Raw genomic sequence first — 21934 nt, 5'->3', positions numbered from 1 at the left:
GTTAAAAGCAGATGTGATGAGGAGGAGGGAATAGTTTCGCTCAAAGTGACCTTGCAGCTGGAAGTGCTAAAAATGTCAGTGTAGGAAAAAATATGTCCATTTATTATGTCTAGTGTGGTTTATCCTCTGCCTGTTTTAAGTGGAATTCCTGTAAATATAACACACTCTCACAGAGATGCACAAAGCCTTTTGTAGTAGTGAGGCAGGCAGAGACCCTCCTGGTGCCCACTAGGATGAGCTATGCCCAAGGAGCCTGTGTGCCAGTGTGTCTCTGCTGCCCTGTGTTGTGAACAAGATAATTAAATAAATCTGCTCTGCATTTTAGCTGTGGCTTGGTGGTAGCCTTGGTTACCTGTTGATTCACACGTTTACCTAACCAGCACTGACAGGAACAGACAGAGGTCAGGATGTGTATCCTTGTGGAATCTTCCATCTTCCTAAAGAAGCAGATCTTCACATGCTCTCTTCCTCATCATCTCATGTTTCTTACTAAAACTGTTCCACCTAGTATAAAACAACTGTTACTTATTAAAGGAAAATGAGGAGAAAAAGATTCTTTAGCCTCAGTGTTCTAGAATAATTAGGCAGGTGTCCTGGTTTGGGACAAATTTGGGAGAAAACCCCTGTATAGGATCCCTCTAAGGAAGCAAACCCACGTGGCCCCTCCCTCCAACCGGTCCGGAAAAAAAAACCAAAACCCTCTTTGGAGAAAAGTGGAAAAAACTATTTTACTAAACAAATGAAGTGCATACAAGTATAAAGAATGAATAGTATGAAACAATAAAACCTCTCCTTCTGAAGTGAGATGGCAAATTGAGAAAGTCCTTGCCGTGGGTGGAGCTCAGCTCTCTCTCAGTCTCTCCTCAGTCCCAGTCCCTCCGGCGCTGCTGGAAAATGCCGAGGTCCAGGCCCCGGTGGGCCGCAGGTGCAGCCCCCAGTGCTCCCCTGGGTTTTCAGTCCAGAGCAGGTTTAAACAGTTCCAAGAAAAAGGGAAAAAAAACAGTCCAGGGAACTTCTCTGCCCTAGCTAGCTGAAACTAACTAAAAGCAAAAAAAAGATCTCTGTCCTGCAGTCTCTCCAAGCCTCCGCCGAACACCCCGTCCGCAGGAGAATGTGGAGGAGTCGGGCAGTTTTCTCAGAACAAACTCCGCGCTTCTCCTTGCTCTTAGAACCAGTCTTAAAGGCACAGGACTCAATATACAGCACAAACAGAACAGACGATTGGGGATACAGGCATCATAAAGTTACCCTAGGACAGCAGGTTATTATTTGAACAGGAATTTTCATGTTTCACACATAATAGCACAGTCATTAGAAGAAAACAAACAAGCCACAGATGCCCAAACCCTGCCTGCTGAGCAACACTCAATGTGCCAGCAGGTCCATCCAATAAGGCCGTGGGGTTGAACTTGAGGGCTTGGTATCTTACTAGCAGTGGGAGTTACTGGTTTTATGCAACCTCACTAACAAAATCACATACAGATGTGGGATACTTACAAAGATAGAAAACAGCAGCTGCTACAAAGTACTGAGGTCTTCATAAAGCTTAAAATGTTGGACTCTGGTGTCTAGGTCTCTTCTGGAATTTCTCAAGAAAAGGCAAATTTTCCCTTTTTGGAGCACTCTAAATGAATACTGAGACTAAAGGCTTCAGTAGTACTGTATTATCCAGGGATTTTGTTATTTGCTGTGAGAAATACTTTATATGCTGTGAGAAATACTTTAGAGGCACTTACATGAAATAGTCTATTGGATGACTACATTGCCTCAACTTCCAGTATTTGAAGTTCTTCCCAAATGCCAAACCTGGAAAAATCATAGGTACAAAGCAGAACATAATGGTTAAGTTCAACACTGATAGGCGTATTATGAATAGCTGCCTGACCAAAGTGCAAAAATGATAATTATAAATGACAGTTGGAATATTTATCTGGCATTAGCACTTACATTTCTCATATTGAGGCACTACATTATTGTTATAAAAGTACAACTTTATGGAAGATCAACTTCTATTCTCAAGTCTGAAAGAGTCTTGATTTTTTAAATTAAGTTACAGGGTTATGGCTCTATGGAGTGTGCCTGGAGATGTTATCTTAGCTTCACTGAGCATACTGGTGATTGTCTCTTTCCTAAAACTCTTTGTGATTCAGTAACCAGACGTCCCTGTGACAGAACCCCCCAAGAATCCAATCTTATAGTCTGTCCAAACACAGCGGTGTTAACACAAAGCACATCTCACAGAAACTTTCAATTAAATAGCCAGTCAAGGAGACTGAATTCATAGTGCTCACATTTTCATAAAGCATTGTAGTAGCAGCAGCTGTTCTGAAGTTGTAAAGCCTCCTCAGTCAGCATAAATTCAAATTCACATTTTAACAAAGAGAAGGTGATCCGAAAGTTATATGGGGAGTCTGTACTTTCCCATCTAAAAATTGGAAACCTATGGTAGATAATTAAGTATTTACATGACAGAAGAGAGAATAAGGGAAACATGACAATAGCCTGTTGATAAAAAAAAAAAAAATAAAAGAACACTGGATGCCAATCCGAATTTTTCATGTCTTTTACTGAATTTTATTGGGGGAAAACCAGTAGATGGGCCTCTAGCCTGAGGGTTGAATCATCAAACCTGCAGAGAGACAGGCACCTCACTTCAACCTGCAGGAAAATTTAGAAGAGTTTTCTTTTGCCAAACTAAGAATGTGCTGTCACTAGCTGGATAATTTCCCGTGCTCCTCAGTACCCTACTGCGTATTCCTGCATTCTACCTTTTGTTCGTGTAAGCAACTGTGTGGCCCTAAAGTAAAACAGAACAGCTTGCATACATTCTGAAAAAAATTACTTGTATTTAGCCAGGGAGCAAGCTGATCCAGTTTGTGGAGCTGCACAATTACCAGAACCAACTGCATAACTGAAGAGAGAACACATACTTCAGGATGTGGGTAGTACCACCCCTTTTGAGCAGCGAAATCTTTTTTCAGCTGAATTCATCCTTGAGAGATGGACAAAATATAACCTTGTCATCAGCCCTTCATTATTAATTGTTAATTAACACTTAATTGTTCCTTGTCCAATACAGTTGCTTTTGGTGGATTTTATTAGCACTGCTGTAACTATGATTGCTGGAGCTCAAATGCTTACATGAATGATGATGGTGTGATATACATACCTGATGCATGCTCCCCCAGCAAGCCCTGCAGCCTTTACTTGCAGCTCTGGGATCAGAAGTTATGAAGCCCACAGAAGAGTTCATGGAATGGGGTGCAGGCAACTGCTCTTCTCAGTGCAAAGTGCAGAGGGAGGTCAGAGGCTAAACTGTTGGATCTGGAACAAAGCATGCACCAGTCTGCCAGTCCCAGTATAGGAACAGTAACCTCCCACAAAGAGACACAGCAGGCAGGGAGAAGTAGCCCTGCAGAAATCAGTTAAAGGCTGGTAATACCTTTAAACTCACATGGCAAAGTGATGTTACCCCTAAAGACAGATTTTGGGGGCTAACACTTTCACTAAGCACTAACAAAAACTGTCATAACTCTAGTTGAGAAGCGAGATCACAGGACTTTTCATGTTGGGAGATTTGTAAGAATGGGTACAGATGGAATGTCAACAGCTACAGTTCATTAACACTGCAGCTACTCTAATGTAATTTATTTTCTACTCTGTAACTAGCAAATTAGTCTTCAGTAACAACCAGATTAGCACAACACACTTGACTGCATATGAAATAAACTTGTTTATACAACACTTTTAACATCCACCCTTTTAAACTATAATATTTTGCTACATCTATTACTTTAAATCTTTCAGAAAAAAACCCACACAGCTAAAGAAATGATTACACAAGGAAAGTAGGAAATTGTCAGTTCTACATTGCTACCCAATGCTCAGGAAAAATGCTGCAGATAAAAATATTAATTTATGGGAAGTTGCAGTTCCTTTGTACTTCTCTATGGATCAGCCTGCCTACACAACCACAAATCTCACAGATGATCCATGATAATTTGTCTTGGATTTTTTTGTGTAACAATGTCTATCCAGAAGCAGCATTAAGCTAGCAGTGTAACTGTTTTTATTTTCAAAAAGCCTGTCACACTGTATTTATTAAATAATCACATTTGCTATCAAGCATCTACTTGTGAACAATAAGCATTCATGATCTCACTAAGCATAATTCTAAACCAGTACTGCTGCCATACTACTAGTATCTACTTCTAGTAGATTACTAGAAGTAATCTACTGCTTCAGTAATTATGTCACCTTTATAAGGTCATATAATATAGAACTGAATCCTCCCTGCCAATACTACGTGACAAAATTATACTGTAATATTGTCTACATCATGCATGAAGTACACTTCCAAAAGAAAATTAAGCAACAATTGAACCTGGATGGGTACAGCCAGAATGTGTCAAGAAAGCTGTTAGGATAGGTCTGCTGACAACAAAGCAAGCAGAACTAACATAAAGAAAACATTTATAAATGAACAAATTACAGATTTGAAGAAAATATAAAGTACCATTAATGGCAGAACAAGAAAAAACACCACTGGGATTCTTCTCATTATAGGGGAAAAAGCCTTTCTCCTATTTGGGAGTGTTAGGTCTATAATAATCTTTCTATACTTGTATTGGAAAAATAGTATGTTCGAGTCTTCCTATCTGTACATAAGAACAGTCAAAAAAAAACAAGGCCACAGGATTTCTCACTAAATTGAATTTCTTATTTCTCCAGATCTTTAAATGATAAATGTTTAGAAATTAGAAATATAAAATGCAACCCAACTTTCCAACTACACTCAAGTGGCAAAATCCACTGCTTTCTATATAATTTCACAACACCAATCAAAATCATAACATCGAACAGAATTACGGTGAAAATGTATCTCAGAGTCTGTTTGGCAAGTATGTAAAGGGTGAAAACACAAAACTTCCTGTTCATCTAACACAGGTTTTATTTCTATGCAGAGCACCAAAATCACCATTTCTAACTGATAAAACCTTCTGGCATTTACAATACAATTGCTTTCGTAAAGCTCTACCAGGAAAAAGTACAATCAAAACTTCTTGTAAAGCTTTTTCCCTATCTTATTAGGAAAAAAAGTCACCAGTAGCAGGGTTTCCCTGAACTGGCACTCTTTGAAGTTGCTATTCCTTTTATTTCACAGACCACCATCTGTCACTGTAAAGGTATGAGCTAATCACACCAAGAGAGCACTGCACCAGCAGCTGTATTTACTTATGTTGATTCCAGCTGTCAGGGGAAAAAACGAAATGAAAACACAGCTAAGGTTGTTAAATGCACAAACATAAATGTTTGCTTCTGATTCAGCAGCTTAAACAGTAACGATATTAGTCACAAAATCAAGATTCAGTCATTTCTGCTCCATGAACATTTTGTTTTTTGCTGTAAATTTAATGGAATTTATGCAGAGGAATGAACGGACCCTCCAATGAAAATATTTCTACTTCAGTGCTTAATATATAACATACATGCTCTATATTAGAGCTGGAGTAAATTTAACATGATGTTTCTTCATGCACACATACTACAGATAATAGCACAGAAATCCTGCACACATTCCATGTTTCAAAACAAGAATGAACAGCACTGTTCATGAGTTACAACAGTCATGTGATAAACTAAACTCAAACAACAAATGCTGATAAATTTGCTGCAATTTAGACAGTATTGTAGATTCCATCTAAATATCAATCTCGAATTCTCTAAAACTCTGAATTATTCCTGACTGAGGCAGTTACAAATGAAAGAACGTGTTTCAGCACGTGTTTCATGCACTTTCGTCAGTAAGTGCATACAAAACATTACCAGGGCACACACAGATTGTGTTATTAAGGAACAATTTGATGCCACGCAAAAACAGAGCATAGTTCACTTTTAGTCCGACCATTGAGCAAAGATTCTTTTTCTGTCTTTGGAAACAGAAAAAAATGTCTATAAAGAAGCTAATGAACTTAAAAAAGCTACAGAGCTTTACAGACAGATGCATTCAATTGAACCACTAAAATCACAAATCCTCATATTCTGTGTTGTAAAAGCTGGATAGTAAAAACTGAAATCGAAAACAGTAAAATACTTTTTTGCAACCCCAACAGAAATTGTCATCGTTTTTGTGTACTTTTGACAGGAGTTTGTTCTTGATAATTATCTTTCCTAAAAGAGTTTGTGTGTCTGCTAAGCATAAAAGAACACCATTAATAACTTTTAAAGAAATTTTAAGACAAAATATCAAGCATGTTATTTTTCTAATTCTGAATTCTGTCCCTAACACCAGAATGGTACATTCTTAATATTATGATTTAATATATTGCCAAATTAATGCTATATCAAAATAATTACACAAACTAACCCTTTAATTTATAACTAATGCATCATCACAAAGCAAACCACATTATCAAACCTCATGATTAGTGCCTATGTCTCATGGAGACAAGTAATTTTCAAAGAATAACAGAATCAGCAAGGTTGGAAAAGATGTCCAGGATCACCAAGTCCAACCTCTCACCAGACATCACCATGCCAACAAAAGTGTAACACAAAGAGCCATGTCCAGTCTTTTATGGAATAATTCCAGAGACAGTGACTCCAACATCTCCCTGGGCAGCCCATTCCTATGCTTGACTACCCTTCCAGTGAAGAAACTCCTCCCAATATACAACCTGAACTTCCCTTGGCACAGCTTGAGACCATTTTCCCTTGTCCTGTCACTGGTAGTCTGGGTAAAGAGGCTGCCTCCCACCTTGCTACATCCTCTCTTCAGGCTGTTGTAGAGAGCAACAAGGTCTCCCCTGAGCCTCCTTTTCTCCAGGCTGAACAACTCCACTCCCTCAGCTGCTCCTAGAATTTACTCTCTAGACCCTTCTCTGGAGTCACTCCAGTCCCTCAATGTCCCTTGTGTTGTGAGGGGCTCAGAACTGGACACAGCACTCAAAGCTTCACCAGCAGTTTCACCAGTGTTGAGTATAGGGATACAGTCCCTGCCCTGGTCCCACTGGCCACACTACCTCTGATAGAGTTCAGGATACCACTGCCTTCTTGGCCACCTGGGCACAGCTGGCTCATGTTCAGCTGCTGTCAAGCAGCACAGATAAGCTGACTATATAGAAGTTAGCACTGTAACAGTGACTTCAAGGTACATTGTTATAGGGCACTCATAACCTTTAGTACAGTGCGACATAAGCCCTCTAGAAAGCAAGCTATGGATGTTCCCAAATCTCTTTCAGAAATGGATCCTGGAGGATTCAGTGCAGCAATTTGAGATATTACCACTCAGCTCCCAGTACTGAACCTTCTACATTCATAATCTACAATGCAATCTTCAAAGTAGCAATCACTAGGATTTTATTAATCTATTTGCACTTGACTGCTCAAATTATCTGAAGACAGAGCAGCCATGGCAGAAGGACTGTAGGTAGCACAAGTAGAAAACTTATCTTAAGCCATTACAGATGTATTCAGTAGGAGTTTCTCTGACAAAAGCTTTGTGGCCTGCAGTGAATACTGCTACAACATGCTCTGAGGATCCAGTGACAGAAGTCTGTAAATCATTTTGTTGATGAAGTTCAATAGCAGGCCATTGAAGATAGCCATTCTAGTTTGAATGGTTTATTTCCAGCTTTTAAAGATACCAACTTAAAACAGAAAGCAACAATCAATCTAAGGCACAGTACACAAGCATCTAAACAACTTTCCTAATACATGAAGGTGTGCTTTTATTACCCAATTCATTTATTTAAGTAGACAGAGAATAATTAAAATGACAAGACACACTCTTTTTACTTGCTCCCCTCTTCTGCCATTTCCTCAAGTTTAGCAAAGATTCCATCAAATGATCAGCAAGCCACCTGTTTAAGAGAATGACCAAACAGATCTTCAAATACCCGTGGAATAATCCTCATGATGCTAAAGTTCTATTACAAATGAATCCTAGTGTCTCTGGACACAGAAAGTGACAAAACCCAAAGCTGTAGGTAACTGGCACACTCGAGGCATTCAACTGCTCCTTTGCAGAGGTTAATGTGCTGTAGGACAGGGTGAGTGCACAGCATATTACTGACAAGGAAATCACTGTGATTATGGTTCATAACTTAACTCTCACTACAAAAAACAGGTGACAGGATGATTTCCAATTGTCTTCACATCCAGTCAATCAAAACTTCTTGATGGTTTCTACTAGCAGGGATGCTTGCATGTACTCTCTTTTCAAATGTACTCTCAGCTGTTGTGGAACAAGTTAGAATGGTCCATAAGGCGTTCTTATCTCCTCATTAAAGCTTTGAAATAGTCTCCACTACTCCTCAAGTCCCCTTCCTTGCATGTCAGCATTTTCATGCAATTTTCAACAGAAAAGAAAACCTGGACTAAATCGTAGAAAGACAATTAAATATTCTCAATGTAAGTTTTATATGTATAGTTCCATTTCCAGTCTGTTATTCCAGATGTCTGACAAATGTATTTTTAAATGGCAAGGCAATGGGCCTGTTCAATTGGTTACTATTCATCACTTCTGGCTACTCACTTCTTAGGAAAACAAGCAGACCATAATAGCCATTAAATGCTAGAAACAACCATTTTAAGAAGTAATAACTGGTGGGATTTGGCACTGTCCTCTTCTAAGTTGAGATGCTAATAGGACAAAAGTAATTAAATGCAGTCTACTACTTGCTCAGTTGGTCGACTTAGCAAAGGGCTTGAAACCATGAAGTGAAACTGAGTGAACCCTGGAATTTTATTACATGCAGCACCTAGGAAAAAAAGAAAAAAAATTCTAATTTGCTACATTTGGGACTAGTGTCTCTGTCATTGCATTTTATCACCTAAAGATGCCGTTATTAATTCTACTACAGTGGTATAATTGTTCTTTCACAATCTGTTTAACCCAAGACATCTTGAAAGCATTAAATTTTTAAGTTAAAATACAGTACCTTACAGTACTGCTGTAGGGCAATTAATGCCCTTATACTACAATTCAAAACAGTAACACAAGTCAGGAAAATCTCCCTCTCTTTCAATCCTGATTAACTTAATGAGTTCCTTCCACACTAATCTCTTAAACACAGAACTACAGGAAGTAAGAGATCAAAGAGTAAGCAAAGCAGTCTAACTATATAATCCACATTGATTAGCAAATTGTACTTCCTACTGATCTAAGAGTTCACTAATGAGATTCTTGGCACAATGACTACTCTTAGGTCACTTTGAAGCTATGCTTAACATTCATATTGTCCCTCCCTTATGCCATACCTAGAGAAGGCAAAGCATTTTTTTTTTTTTTAACCTTCAAATTAATCATATACAGCCCAAGAAAACAAATAAAGGTAGTAAATATTTTTGAGTTTTGCTAAGACTTCCATAAATTTTGTGAAAGTCTAAGATATCAAAACACACAATTATCTCCAGTCTGCACTAGGACACAGCTGCCCTGCTAACCAGCATTCCATACTATGAATGGCCAGTACTGCTGCAGTCTTCAAAGAATAATTATAGACTTCTTTAAAATCTGTGTTCAGTTTTGTACATCTGTGACCTAGTTAGGGTCAAGCACTCTTGTCTGCAACACAAAATACACATACCGTAACTTCCAGTTGTATTTGCACAAATGATAGCACCAAAGAACTTCGGAGCATACTTCTGGATTCTGGAAATAACTTTCTGACAGGCTACAGTTGGGTCTGTTCCCATCCTCATATATTCCACAGCTTGATAACTAAAAAAAAAAAAACCCCACCCCATATCCAGAAAATTAGCCATACTCAGGTTATATAATTTAAAATACCACAGAAGAGACCCTGGTTTCTTTGAATAATGGAAACACGTGATAAATAAGTTTTAGGCCAACTTCATATTGGCAATTATTACTCAAATTCTACATAAAAAGAAAATAAAAACAAGACTAAAAGGGACTACAAGATGACATCTCTACCACGTATCATTCTATGGCAGGCCAAGCCAATAGAGAACTCTCATCATTTGCAGTAGAAGCGGCTAAGCAAAAAATCAGTTAAAATAACTGCAAGGAGCAGTGGCTTAGAAGACTTAGTGGCTTCTATTTTTCATTACATGACTGAGTTTAATATTAAAAGTAATTGCTAGTTTTCAGAAAGGCTAATGTCAAAACAATTTTTTGAGGAAAACTCAATATTGCATTACTGATAAATTATTGAGTTCAGTAAGCATTAAAACAAACCTTTCAGAAAAAAAAAAAAGTTTCTGAAAAGATCAAAATTGACATATTTTCTTTATTTTAAGAATATGAAGGTACCATGATCAGGACTTTGAGCCACTTTCAAATTTTTTTCAAAGTGATTAAAAACCCCCTTATTCTATGAGTAATCAAAATGAATATCCTTTGTATCTAAAGGAATTGCTTGAGGTGAACCAGTTGCATTTCAAAAATGTCCTGAGGTAAAAAATTACTAATGTTGCCATTTTCTGTCAGCACCCCAAGATTAAATGATAACTCATGGCATAACTTAGAAGCAAAACATCTTATTGCTTTGATGAAAGATGAATATACCAAGACCAACTTGCTATATTAAGACATCTACAGATTGCATTAATTACAGATGTTATCAAAGTATCACAGAAAAGAACAACTCTTGCATTTTGAGACTCCCTATTATCCTTGATTTAATTTAAAAATCAAAGAGGTTCAAGTTATCTAAAGATAACTATCTGAATATAAAGCTGTATTTCATAGGGGTCCCTTCACTAATCAAAAACTAGACAAGAAGTTACCACCTCAGGGAAGGCATAGAGAAAAAATTAGCAATTTTGCCCTTTATTTGACACTTCCTTCCCTTCTGGAAGGCTAATTCTTGTCTTTGTTTTCATGTTTCAGGGAATATCTAAATATCATGGAATTAGTAAAAATCTTTATCTATAAAGCAACAGGTAAATCACCCCCTAGTCTGATGGTTAACCCACTGGTGAAACATGAAATGTTTTAAGCATTACAGACAAACACTTCAGGCTGCTTAATTGCAATCTAAGCTTTCACTGACTAACCTTATAGTGCAGATCAACTCACTACTCATCTTGGTACCTTGTATGACAAGATAGATAATTCATGAAGTTTTCAGCTGCCTTGTATTTGAAAGACCAACTCAGAACAGCTTGAAATTCACTGACAACATCTGTAAATATGCAACAGCTAGCAGGGTTTCTTGGCTGCCAGAGTTTCAGAAAAGTTGCCTGAGCAATATGAAGGCCAGTTCTACATTATCCTTAAAGCATCAGTGCCTATTATGTTCAGCACGGACTTCCATAATTGATTCCTGCTGAGACTGAAGAGAGCCATATCTTACACAGTTTATACAACCACGGTGACAATACTAGAACACCTCTTTCAGTTTCAAATTACATGCAATTACAAAGGATTGCTGCAGTGGTACTTCCTGAGTGATATGAGACCCACACCTCATCCCTTCTACAATTTATGATACTTTCCCACACAACAAAATGCTTTGGAGAAGAAAGCTAATCAATTCTGCTAAAAGCACATAGGTTGGAAATTACCCACTGCCTGTTAGCTCACAGCTTGGCAGTATTAAGGGATCTGTCATCAAGATATTTAAGTCTCTTCTTTAAGGCAGATCATAAGGGTAACTTGGTTCTGCTACTGTTCTTTCCCCTTCCACTCCCTCCTTTACTCCCACTTCAGCAACCACTAAGTCAGACTATATTTTTAATCAATTTCTTCACTTGCTGAGTCCACATTTTGCTGCAGAAATCTAGCAAAGCCTGCCCTAAGGACAAACCTGGGTAAGAAGCGCATCATGATGTCACCATCCCCAGTGGCTGCAGCTCCTCCGGCTGTACTATCTGCATAGGATCCCGCTCCAGCTATCGGAGAATCTCCAACACGGCTGTAGTGAACAACAGAAAATAAAAACCAAACTTTGGCAGCCTTACTGCCTCCAGCTGACTTAGCAATAAACCCATAGGAAAACAGAACAGGTAAAGAGGCCAATCCACTGCAGTCAAAAGTCTTGTCTTAAAACTACCTGTAAGGGTGAACTGTGATAACCTGACTGACCTGAGGCTTAATCCACCTCCAGTGCATAACTGTCTTGTTATTGTACTGACTATAGTTAAGCCGGTGAGGTTTAGCCTGTGGGCAACAGTAGGCAGCTGGGGATATTAAGAGGTTCAATAACTTGTTGCTAAATCCAGAAGTTGTCTGACTTGGTTGACAGACAATAATCCTAACTGTGTAACTCAAAAACAAAACACAAGCCTGAGGCACTGATTTTATGTACATTTCTTAGGAGAGTGTGCACCTCTCCAAAATGCTTATTTGTCTCTGGTGCCTTGCCTTACAAGTTGTCTAAGAACTGTGCCAGTTGTTTGTGTCTCTATATGGTGAATTAAGCAAGCTGAAAAACAAGCATTCCCTCAATTAACACACCTAGTCTTGCAACTGAATCAGTTTCTCAATATCAGGATTTATGGCAAGTGCACAAACAAAAGCAAAGCCATTTTGTGATCTAAAGGTTAACATTTTAAAGCCCAATGACAAGTCTAACACACGAGGTGGGGGAAAAAGGTTTTTGTAAAATCAGAGGTACTAACCCTGGAAGTTTGTGGATTGCACCATTAGTAGATGTCCCAGAAGCAACGGTTCCACTCACACCAATTACAACCATACCTAAGATTTTCAACAGGGACAAAACATATTCAGGAACATGACTAACATATTTATTTAGTTGGTACTACGCTTATCAAACAGAACCACAACACCCACACTAATCAAATTACTAATATCCTGAAACACAGGAGTCATACTCTTTAGGAAAACAAGTCCTTTTCAAAAGAGATTTGAAAATTTTGATGATCTATTACAAGAGCTCAAAAAGGAGCGTGAAGCAGTGAGTGCCACACTGTTCAGAGCTACATGTTACTGCTGCCCATGCAGCCACTGCCTCCTGTACACACCTTTGTTAACCAGTAGAGAGCAAGTACCTGGTGTTCCCACATCGAGCACCAATACTATCAGAACAAAGTTTAGAAACTATAAACAGTACTTGAAGGGAATTTGAAAAAAAAGAAGTCAGAAGAATGAGCTTACACTTGGCAGAAGATGACATACTGCCTACCAAAGTAACTAGAATTACATGACAGAAAACCAAATTTGGGGATAAGCCTACCTCTTGCTAATTTTGTGCTGGTAAGAAAGCCACTGCCTCATACTAGCAAAGTTTAGACTGTCACTTGGAATTGGGTTTGGGACCAGTTGCTTCCACAAAGAACAAGACTTTACCTCCACAGAGCAGGAGAGGGCATGAATTGCTGCTAGCATAAAACTCCAGTACAAACTAGGAGCCAAGATGCAGATTTTGTTGAGCTGAATTAAGTTTCTCTGACCTCACTAAGCAGTATTTTCGTCTCACGGAAAAGTTTCCTGACCAGCAGGAGCTGAAAACATAGAGGCACAGACCCAGTAGCCTCTGCAAAAAGACTGGAAGGGCATCAGTTCCTACCAGTGTCCTAAATGCATGCTGATTGAAGACTCCTCTCAAAATGTGCTACTACATATTTACATATTTCATATGTAAAACAATGGTGTGGGAAAACGTGAAATATTAATACAAAGTACCATCATTTACAAACAGCTTAGGACTACTTAATGATAGATCAATTCTTGAACTGTATTTAGCAGATTCCTCTCTCCTGACACTCCACAATTTCTAAGTTTTCCAGCACTTGCTGAATTACTCCAGTAAGCTAGCTATCAACTTAAAAAATTGGTAGGTTGCCTGACTTTTGTAGACTATTAATTGATTATTAGTAGGATTAACTAGAAGCAAAGAAGAAAGATTCACACTTGAAACAACTTGTTAATTCTTAGTATTGTAAAGACCATCAGACAGATTGCTAAACTGAGAAAAATCCAAAAGTGCAAGTTTCAAGATTACAAAGTATAAAGATATTAAATACATAAATCTATATATGCTCTAGTCCTTTGTGTGATCTGCTCATTAATCAGCTTATAGGTTTAGCAATTAACAGCCCTCAATCAGTAAATTCTTAGAAGTTTTTGAGACTCCTACTGCTAATCTATTTTAATGTTAGTTTCTATAGAAATTTACTGATTTAGAAAAAAGCCAGAATAGAAGAAAAATGAAAGCAAACTTTATTTTATCAGCTTAAGGAGTGTGACAAACTGCTTTTAGTTGGCAACAGAACTAATGGTACACTCATTTCTTCTACCACTGCAGAGTCTTTTAAGTTGGTTTGACAGCACACCGTAATCAAGATAATTTTCTTAATTTAGTCAGTTTTCTAAGCATCCACAGCTGCCCAAGCAGTTATGCCAAGGTATCTGTGGGAAAAGCAGCCGGGCAATGAACAAGAGATAATGGCAAAAAATAAAGCGTCTGTGCAGCTAGTGAACTGGAATAAAAACCAAAACCAAATCCTACTTTTAGGCATTCCATCCTAATACATAAGTAACAGAATCTTGAAATCACTATAAACAGGACATAAGTCCTATATGAAATACTTTTCTCTAAATAAGTATGATTTAGTCATTAGAGGAATGAGAAAAAAAAAGATCAGCATCAGAGTTCCCAAAAGTTTTTACCTATAGTATCATGGTTATGAATGTTTCTTTCTGAGCTGGTCTGTTTTTTGTAAGTTACTTCTTCACGCCGTTTATATGGTCCACAGGATGTTGAAGAGTCTGGCACCACATTCTGTAATTAGGTTGTGATTTGCATGAATAATATAACATATTCAATACAGATAAATTAAAAAAATACTCCAGTCAATACCTATAATTTACCATAAAGGCATTAGATGCCCAGTACTTAAACCACAGAGATGTACTGAGATCCCACACATTGTTTTGTATAATGAATAAAGACTGATTTCTGGTATTATACAGTAAAAAGATTTTCCTCTAAAAGTTACGTTGTTCAAATTAAAGACTCTCTTTGCTCAACTGAATGGTCAAAAAAACCCCCTCAAACCATTGTACAAACATACAGAAATCTGTAACATCCAAAGCAGCAGAAAAAGAAATCCTCATTCAAACAACAAGCCAAGCTCACCACAACAGGCAAGTTTAATGGACGTCTGCACTACCTGATATATTCACAGGTCTGCATAAAGCCTCTCCACTAACTACTTAAAGACCTTAATTACTACTCAAAGGTTTTCTTTTCAGAAATATATGCATGCATCAAAAAATACATACATCAGAAAAATTTGTTTATTTTGCTAAGTCCTGTCCCAGTTAAGAACTAAAAAATAACTCCCACACCAAAACACTACTGCAGCAAGGTCAAAAGCAGCAGGATCTAAGAAATAATAACTAGACACATAATACACTCCCAAGTCTAGCAAGTGCTTAGTAATATCAAAATTTCTCTGTCTAATAAGCAAAACTCCTTTTTCTTCACACGTAAAGAGTAAGTTCAATATAAGCTGAAAGGAAGAGGCAACGCTACACCACTGATCTTCTAAGTCCCCCTTTCAGTGCCATCACTGTACTGTACCTTCCAGTAGTTTGGCTGACAGCTTTGATTAAGCCACTCTGAATACAGCGAAAGGGATTTCTGAGTAGTTAGATCTTCATATGGAAACCCCATTCTTACAGCAAACAGGGAGGCTTGAAAAGCAAGAACGAAATAAAAAAGAATCATTGACTTATTCACAGTTTTGTGGGTCTTAGGATAATGCATTCATGTTATGGTTTCTTTTTAGAAATCAAGAAATTCTACATCTTTTTTTGGAGATGAGAAATGCATCTTCAGGGAGCAGCATCAGCCATTAGAGTGATGTACAATCACAGTAGGCAACTCTTGCTTCACAGGCAGTAACATAAAAGTTCTCCCATTGAAAGAGAAACAGATTCAACTCTGTTAATTAACTGGACACAACTAAGAGCGTATAGCAAGAATGGCCTAGGCTGTGTGGGCCACAGAAATAAATAAGTCATACGAATATAGTTTCCTTAAAAAGCAAGTTTTTATCAAATATAAATAACACCGCAACACAACATTTACCATTAAAACTGATATTTGAAGAAAGCAATCCACCAGCTTATATCACATTCCCAGCAACTTTAAAAGTGACTGCTTTCTTGTTTTGAGAATTAATATAGTATGTGGCAAGAGAGCAAAAGAAATACCAACACAAGCCATGAAAGAATGCGACACTTCTAAGAATGACTTATCATTAGGCACAGGGAAAAGAAAAAAGATCAACTCTTCTTTCATCTTTTAGCTGTAGATACCTTTGATATTACCCAGTAACCGATACTGTTGGTAGGTTCAGATGCTTGAATTTATATTATCAATCCTTGGTAACAATGTCACTACAACACACAGTTGAACAAACATATCCAGCCCAAGAATTAAGAGAAGCCTTCAATTATTTCTGGATTGCTTTTCTATGTTTTTCTTAAAAACTGACACAAGTAAAGTATCAGCACTCAGAGGAAAAGAAAATTAGTAGCTTCAATTAAATAAGTATTTTCCCACTTATAGAACAAACAGGCAGAATTTGGGAGTTTTTCACTGCTTTTTTTTTTTTTTTAATATAAAATTGTACTTGTGCATGTTTGTCAGGAATTCTTTCATAATTTTTGAAAAATTGTTTCTATTCCAGGAAGCAGAGTTCCTAATTTTGCATCTTGAATAAAAAATGCCTGCAGAGATTACACGCAATTTAACAAAAAGATTTTACTGTTCTAGCTATCTTTTCTGTAATGTAAGTATTTCTATTTAGAAAATAAACTGTTAGCTCTCTCACATGCCAGTTTGAAGGTTCAAATGGATTTTCTTTTTATTCATCTTCATCTGGTGAAGATGACCAGTTTCTCTTATCCAAGTTCCAATTTCGACAAAAATATTTCTTCAAAAGAAATAGTCTTTCTCAACTTCTCCATTGCTTTCATTAATTCATTAACATTAAACAACATCTCCAATTTTTTACTCAGATACATCTTCAGCTTTCACATCTTTCTTTTGTCATTACTGCTAGACATTTTCTTCTGAGCAAGCCATCACTGAGAGTAAGGACTCAGCATAACAAACTTGTCCACATGCCTCCACTAGGCAACGAGCTATCTTCTTAGGTTGGAAGATGTATTTTAAGTCAACACTTTAATCCTTCTGCTTCTTCATTTTCCTTATCCTTTCTGCTCATTCTCCTACTTAAAATTTAAAAATACTATAGTTACTAACAATGAGGAGCCAATGAGTATTAGGAGTATTTCTCCCTCCACTATTGAACACCTGACCAATTTCTTTTTCTGTACTACATGTGAACTACCTCTTAGAAAAGCCACTCATAATCATGGTCAATTGCCTTAAATTAAATAGAATCTAAAGGTTTCTCTGTTCACACCTTCAGTCAAATTGTATCCTCACCTCCTGAAATTGTTCCATTTTTCTCCATCAAAATATTGTTCATGCACTTCTGTAAATGCCAATTCCTTCAAGAATATTTTATCTTTTCTTATCAATTTCAAAACACTTGAATCACCATTAATGCTCGGATGTAATTTTCCACACTTATCTCTGTATTTCTTTCTGAGCAGGTACAGGCTCAGAGCAGGCTTCTTAAAAGCCAAGAAACCTGTTCACCACTCACACACCTCCAGAGAATGAACATCTCTTTTTGAAACTGGTACTATTCTACCAACAGCAGCCTGTATTTAAAAAGCTCCACTAAGCCTCCCATTTACTCTTGCTCTTTTGTTGTGCCTGGGAGTACAGCCTCTATTGAGCTTTTGTATATTTAAGCTCTCATTAATACTTTTAAACTATGAAATACACTAATCATACTCAATATATATCAAAATATTAATTTTAACTCTAGTTTCTGCCATTCATTAGAAAAAGTTACTTCATAGTTTTAAATGCAACATTTACATCTAACAGTTTCTGTAATATCTTTTAATAAATCATCTTTGGTGACTTGGATATCAGTGATATTAGCAAAGCCTTGGAATTACAAGTCAATATTTGCAGTTAAGCTGATGGAAAAAAACATAAAAATATTTTTTCCTTCTAAAAATAAACCTATTTCACAGAGACAGAATGAAACAATAAACATTTTGAACTATTTGAGTAGATTGATTTGTCAAGGAATTCTTCCACCCATATTACCAAGATGAAAACATGGCAATTTCATTAGGAAGTGTTTTGAATTGGGGGTTTGACTTGGAAACAGTTAAAGGAGTAATTACCTGACTCTCCCACTAGTAATGTATGCTTAGTGTATTCAATGACCTTTCGTGCTACACCAATTGCATTTTTCACATGCCTGAGGTCCGCAACAGCCCCCACTTCCATAGTGTTGCTGGAAATAAGGAATATTTAAAACTTATTAAAACCACAAGAATAATTGCACATTTTTTACTAGACAAAATCTGTTCTCATCTACATCAAAAAATTTGCTTCTTTAACATAATGCTTTAATTGTTTTATGTCACAGACAGATGTCAGCACATGAGCAGGAAAAGAATTCCTACATGTATTGTTTCCTTTCACAAGCATGGACATGTTGCTCAAGAAACAATACTTCCATTCATAGTAATATTTTCAGTACAGTAACTATTTTGTTACATAAACTCCTAACATAAACCACACACTTGCAATTACTTTTTAATCAGGACAGCTTTAAACAGCAAATAAATTGTGGAAGGCAATTGCTCCAAAAGTGAAATATTTATGGACTGAATGTAAAGGGAAAGCTAACAATGCTAGAAACCATCTGTTTCAACTGCTACACCTAGAACTGGATTAATGCTCTACAAGTGAAGAGTCATTTCCTACTCTTCAACAATCAGGTATGTTATTTTTCCATTTTCCACAAGTTAGCTTGTCCCATAGTCAGCCCCAAAGCAACAAGATCCTGTAATGACCTTTAAGTGTACTAAAAACGGCAGGTGTGAGAAGCAAGTTAATGGAAGTTGGCTTTCGCTGGGTATTATATGAATTGATATTATATTATTAATTATATTGCTGATTAAATATTATGTCGAGATAATGATACGTGTTATGGAGTGGTTGATGTTGCAGTGGCCTAGGTGTGATGCTGGTTTTTGTGAGGATGGCTTTGTGTGCTGTGCTGTGGGTTTGTGAGTTTACACTGGACAGACTGTTGCTGGCCAAGCCTTTGAGACATGACCTTAAAAAGGACATGCTTAAAAGGAGCAGAACTTCATCCAGTGATGGTCCCGAGGACCACAGTGATGAAACTGCATTGGCACCAAGGACAATGACACGGTGAGACTATGTAAAATCAAAATAAATATGCATCAAGCTGATGCAGCACCAGGGGTATAAAAGGCCACCATTTCGTGGATGAGCCTCTGGTGTTTGGCCACGTTCCCAGCCCTGTCCCTTTTGCTTTGTGAACTTTTTAATTGATCTCAATAAAACTTTTATAACTCATTCCCACTTGGGGTCTGAGTCGTTTTTAACAGCAGGGATCATTCTATTCTCCATACCGTTTCCTTACCCATCCATAATCATTGCATCCAGAGTTGTTTCTCCACTTTCATCTGGGCTTCCTCCATATCCCACGCTCCCATCACACTGATCGATCTCACACTGCCCACAGCCTCTCTCGACCGCATCCAGCTCTGAACCTCCCGACTCTAATACTCTCCAAGCTGTAATCAACACAAATAATTAAATGTCACTAGGGAAAACAGTTTCCACTGCTGCCTAAATATGGACATGATGCAGGTCTACTACATAAGTGGGTAAAAGCCAGTAAACTATAAATTATGAAGTCAAAATATAACCAAAAGAATGTAAAGCATCACTTTTCTAAATATTCTTTCTCTTGCATAACTGGTTAGTGTTTCTGACTGAGAAACAGAGCTTTTCTTCTGACTGAGATATTATTTATTACCAACTATCACAAGTTCTCTATATCAAATACCCTTCTCTGCCCAGAACCAATTGTTAATTTATCACTGCTTGTCTAAAGCTTTCTTCTAGGAGAAGAAGGAAAGAAAAAATAATCTTTCAACTCAAAAAAAGAAAAAAAAAAAAAGGCTAAAAAAAGAGCTGCCCTCAAAAGCTTTATATGAGAATATTAAGTGTCCAACTGCAGAATAAAAAGGTATAAACCTACATCAGTAACTACGTAAGCACAAAAGCAAAGCGAAAATTATACACAAGAAATTACGTCTCCACATTCTCCTGTTCAACCCTTGGTCTTCTATTGTTCAGGATCTAGATCATGGTGCAGCTTTATAAGATATTACAGTCCTGTCAAATGACATGACTTTAACACACTGAGCCTGAAGGCAGTGCACACAGGAGATTTCACAAGGATGGACCTCAGGTGAGAGATGCTTGAGCTTGCTGCCACTGTCAATCACAGCCCTGCTTTGCTCCTATTTGTGCTGGCTCTCCATCACCTGACAGACCCAGCAGAGGGAAGGCAGCACTTGCCCACCGGCCAGCTATTCACCGATGTAAACCACCTCAAGAAGCTTCATCACAGATGCTGCATGCCAACTACATGAAGTCGCCTGCACCAGGGAAGAAGTAAGACCATGCATCCAACTCCACATGTCTGCCTCGATTGCAAACTTCAGTGTGAGGAGTGTTTTCTGATTTCCTATTACCTTTATTGCTGTGAGTAATCTTAGCACAGGCTTTCAGAAGCTGCAAAGGGCCTTGCAATTTTCATGAGTGTATTTCACTTCTGACCATTACAAGACTTTATTGGTAACTCGTTTCACAAGCACGCATTCTGCAGTAAGGGGTTATTTACTTTAGCACGGCTGTAATAAAATAATCTGCACGTCTTTGAAAATTAATATTCACAACTCATGTGTGTTGCCATAGGAAAGCCTTCTTAGACTGTCAATAACACATCACAAAACAACAGTTACAAAGAAATAACTACCTAATTCTTTAGGGGGCAAAAAGGAATCTCAAAAAACCCCCACCTTTAAAAAGCACTGCACGAGAGTTCAAACCACATTATTAGCAAAAGTACGTCTTCGATCTAGCTTTTCTCAGTTCATAACTACCCTCTTTAGTCTTTGTGGGTTTTGGTAAGGTTTTTTTAGCGTTGTTTCCCAACGTGGGAAGTTACACCATCAGCTTGCAGGCTCCCAGCGGCAGAGAGAAGGAAGGGCAAGGGGCTCGGCCCTTCCCATGGGAAGCGTAACGCTTTCCCAGGCGGCCGAAGCACCTCCCGCGGGCAGCGGGGCTGCCTCCGAGCCTGACGGGGCAGCGCGGGGAGCAGAGCCCGGGCCTTCCGCAGCCAGCGCCGTTCGGCAGCCGGGTCACAGCCCGCTCCTGGCCACACAGCAGCTCTCAGAGACTCATTTTTCCTCAAGCAGCACCAACACCCAGGTGCGCCCGGAGGACGCTCCCGAAAGGCACCGAGCGGCGCGAACAGCACCGCCCCCACCCGCCCCGCTCCAGCCCGGGCCCCCGCCGGGACACCTGTCTCTGCGGCCGTCCTAAATGCCCAGGTGTTGATGACTACAGGCAGAGCGGCAGCTGAGGCGGCGCTCGCCGGCGTCAGCACAGAGAGCAAGAGGAGCGCGACCACTGCCCCCGGCCGGCACCCGCCGCGTCCCGCTGCCATCGCCGCCCGGCCCGGCCCGGCCCGGCCCCGCTCCGCCGCCTCCAACCAGGCCGCTCCGGCAGCGCAGGCGCGCACCGCCCGGCCCTCACCGCGCTGCCCGCGGGCGCTGCGAAGGGGGCGCTCTGCAGTCCCGGAAACGGTGTCGTTGCCGGGAAAAGCTAACCCTCCAGCAAAGGCCGAGGTCCACGCCCACAAATGCAATTTGTTTTTCACAGAATGATAGAATGGTTTGGGTGGGAAGGGACCTTGAAGATCATGTCGTTTCCGGCCCCCTGCCGTAGGCAAGGACACCTTCCAGTAGACCTAATTATTCAGAGACCCATCCAACCTGGTCTTGAAT

At 38.8% G+C, this 21934-nt stretch overlaps 1 protein-coding gene across 2 annotated transcripts; it reads right to left on the bottom strand.

Moving 5' to 3' along the window:
- Positions 1–718: 718 nt before the first annotated feature.
- On the bottom strand, positions 719–21603 carry AGA (aspartylglucosaminidase). 2 transcript variants are annotated; one of them, XR_005700989.2, is made up of 10 exons: positions 21450–21603; positions 19495–19648; positions 18218–18330; positions 15519–15631; positions 14603–14714; positions 12592–12667; positions 11778–11885; positions 9591–9724; positions 3170–8762; positions 724–1806 (listed from the first exon to the last, which is right to left on the bottom strand). XR_005700989.2 is itself a non-coding variant. In XM_040065104.2 (9 exons), exons 1-9 carry the CDS (start codon positions 21592–21594, stop codon positions 8662–8664), a joined length of 1056 nt encoding a protein of 351 aa, XP_039921038.1. In that variant the 5' UTR covers positions 21595–21603; the 3' UTR covers positions 719–8661. The 2 variants fall into 2 exon arrangements, 1 of the variants encoding a protein (XP_039921038.1); XM_040065104.2 differs by having other exon boundaries at positions 719–8762.
- Positions 21604–21934: the final 331 nt, after the last annotated feature.

The sequence above is a fragment of the Hirundo rustica genome, chromosome 5 (assembly GCF_015227805.2).
Source record: "Hirundo rustica isolate bHirRus1 chromosome 5, bHirRus1.pri.v3, whole genome shotgun sequence".
NCBI classification, from domain to species: Eukaryota; Metazoa; Chordata; class Aves; order Passeriformes; family Hirundinidae; genus Hirundo; species Hirundo rustica.
The sequence above is the reverse complement of the archived record's forward strand: the minus strand, read 5'-3'. Positions and strand labels throughout refer to the sequence as shown.

What these genes read in the sequence shown, in the direction of transcription:
- AGA (XM_040065104.2), bottom strand. Translation starts at nt 21,594, where the DNA reads ATGGCAGCGGGACGCGGCGGGTGCCGGCCGGGGGCAGTGGTCGCGCTC. An exon ending in ATTACTAGTGGGAGAGTCAG is followed by an intron (nt 15,632 to 18,217) that starts GTAATTACTCCT and finishes TTGCTTTTCAAG; the next exon opens with CCTCCCTGTTTGCTGTAAGA. An exon ending in GTCAGCCAAACTACTGGAAG is followed by an intron (nt 14,715 to 15,518) that starts GTACAGTACAGT and finishes ACCTAATTACAG; the next exon opens with AATGTGGTGCCAGACTCTTC.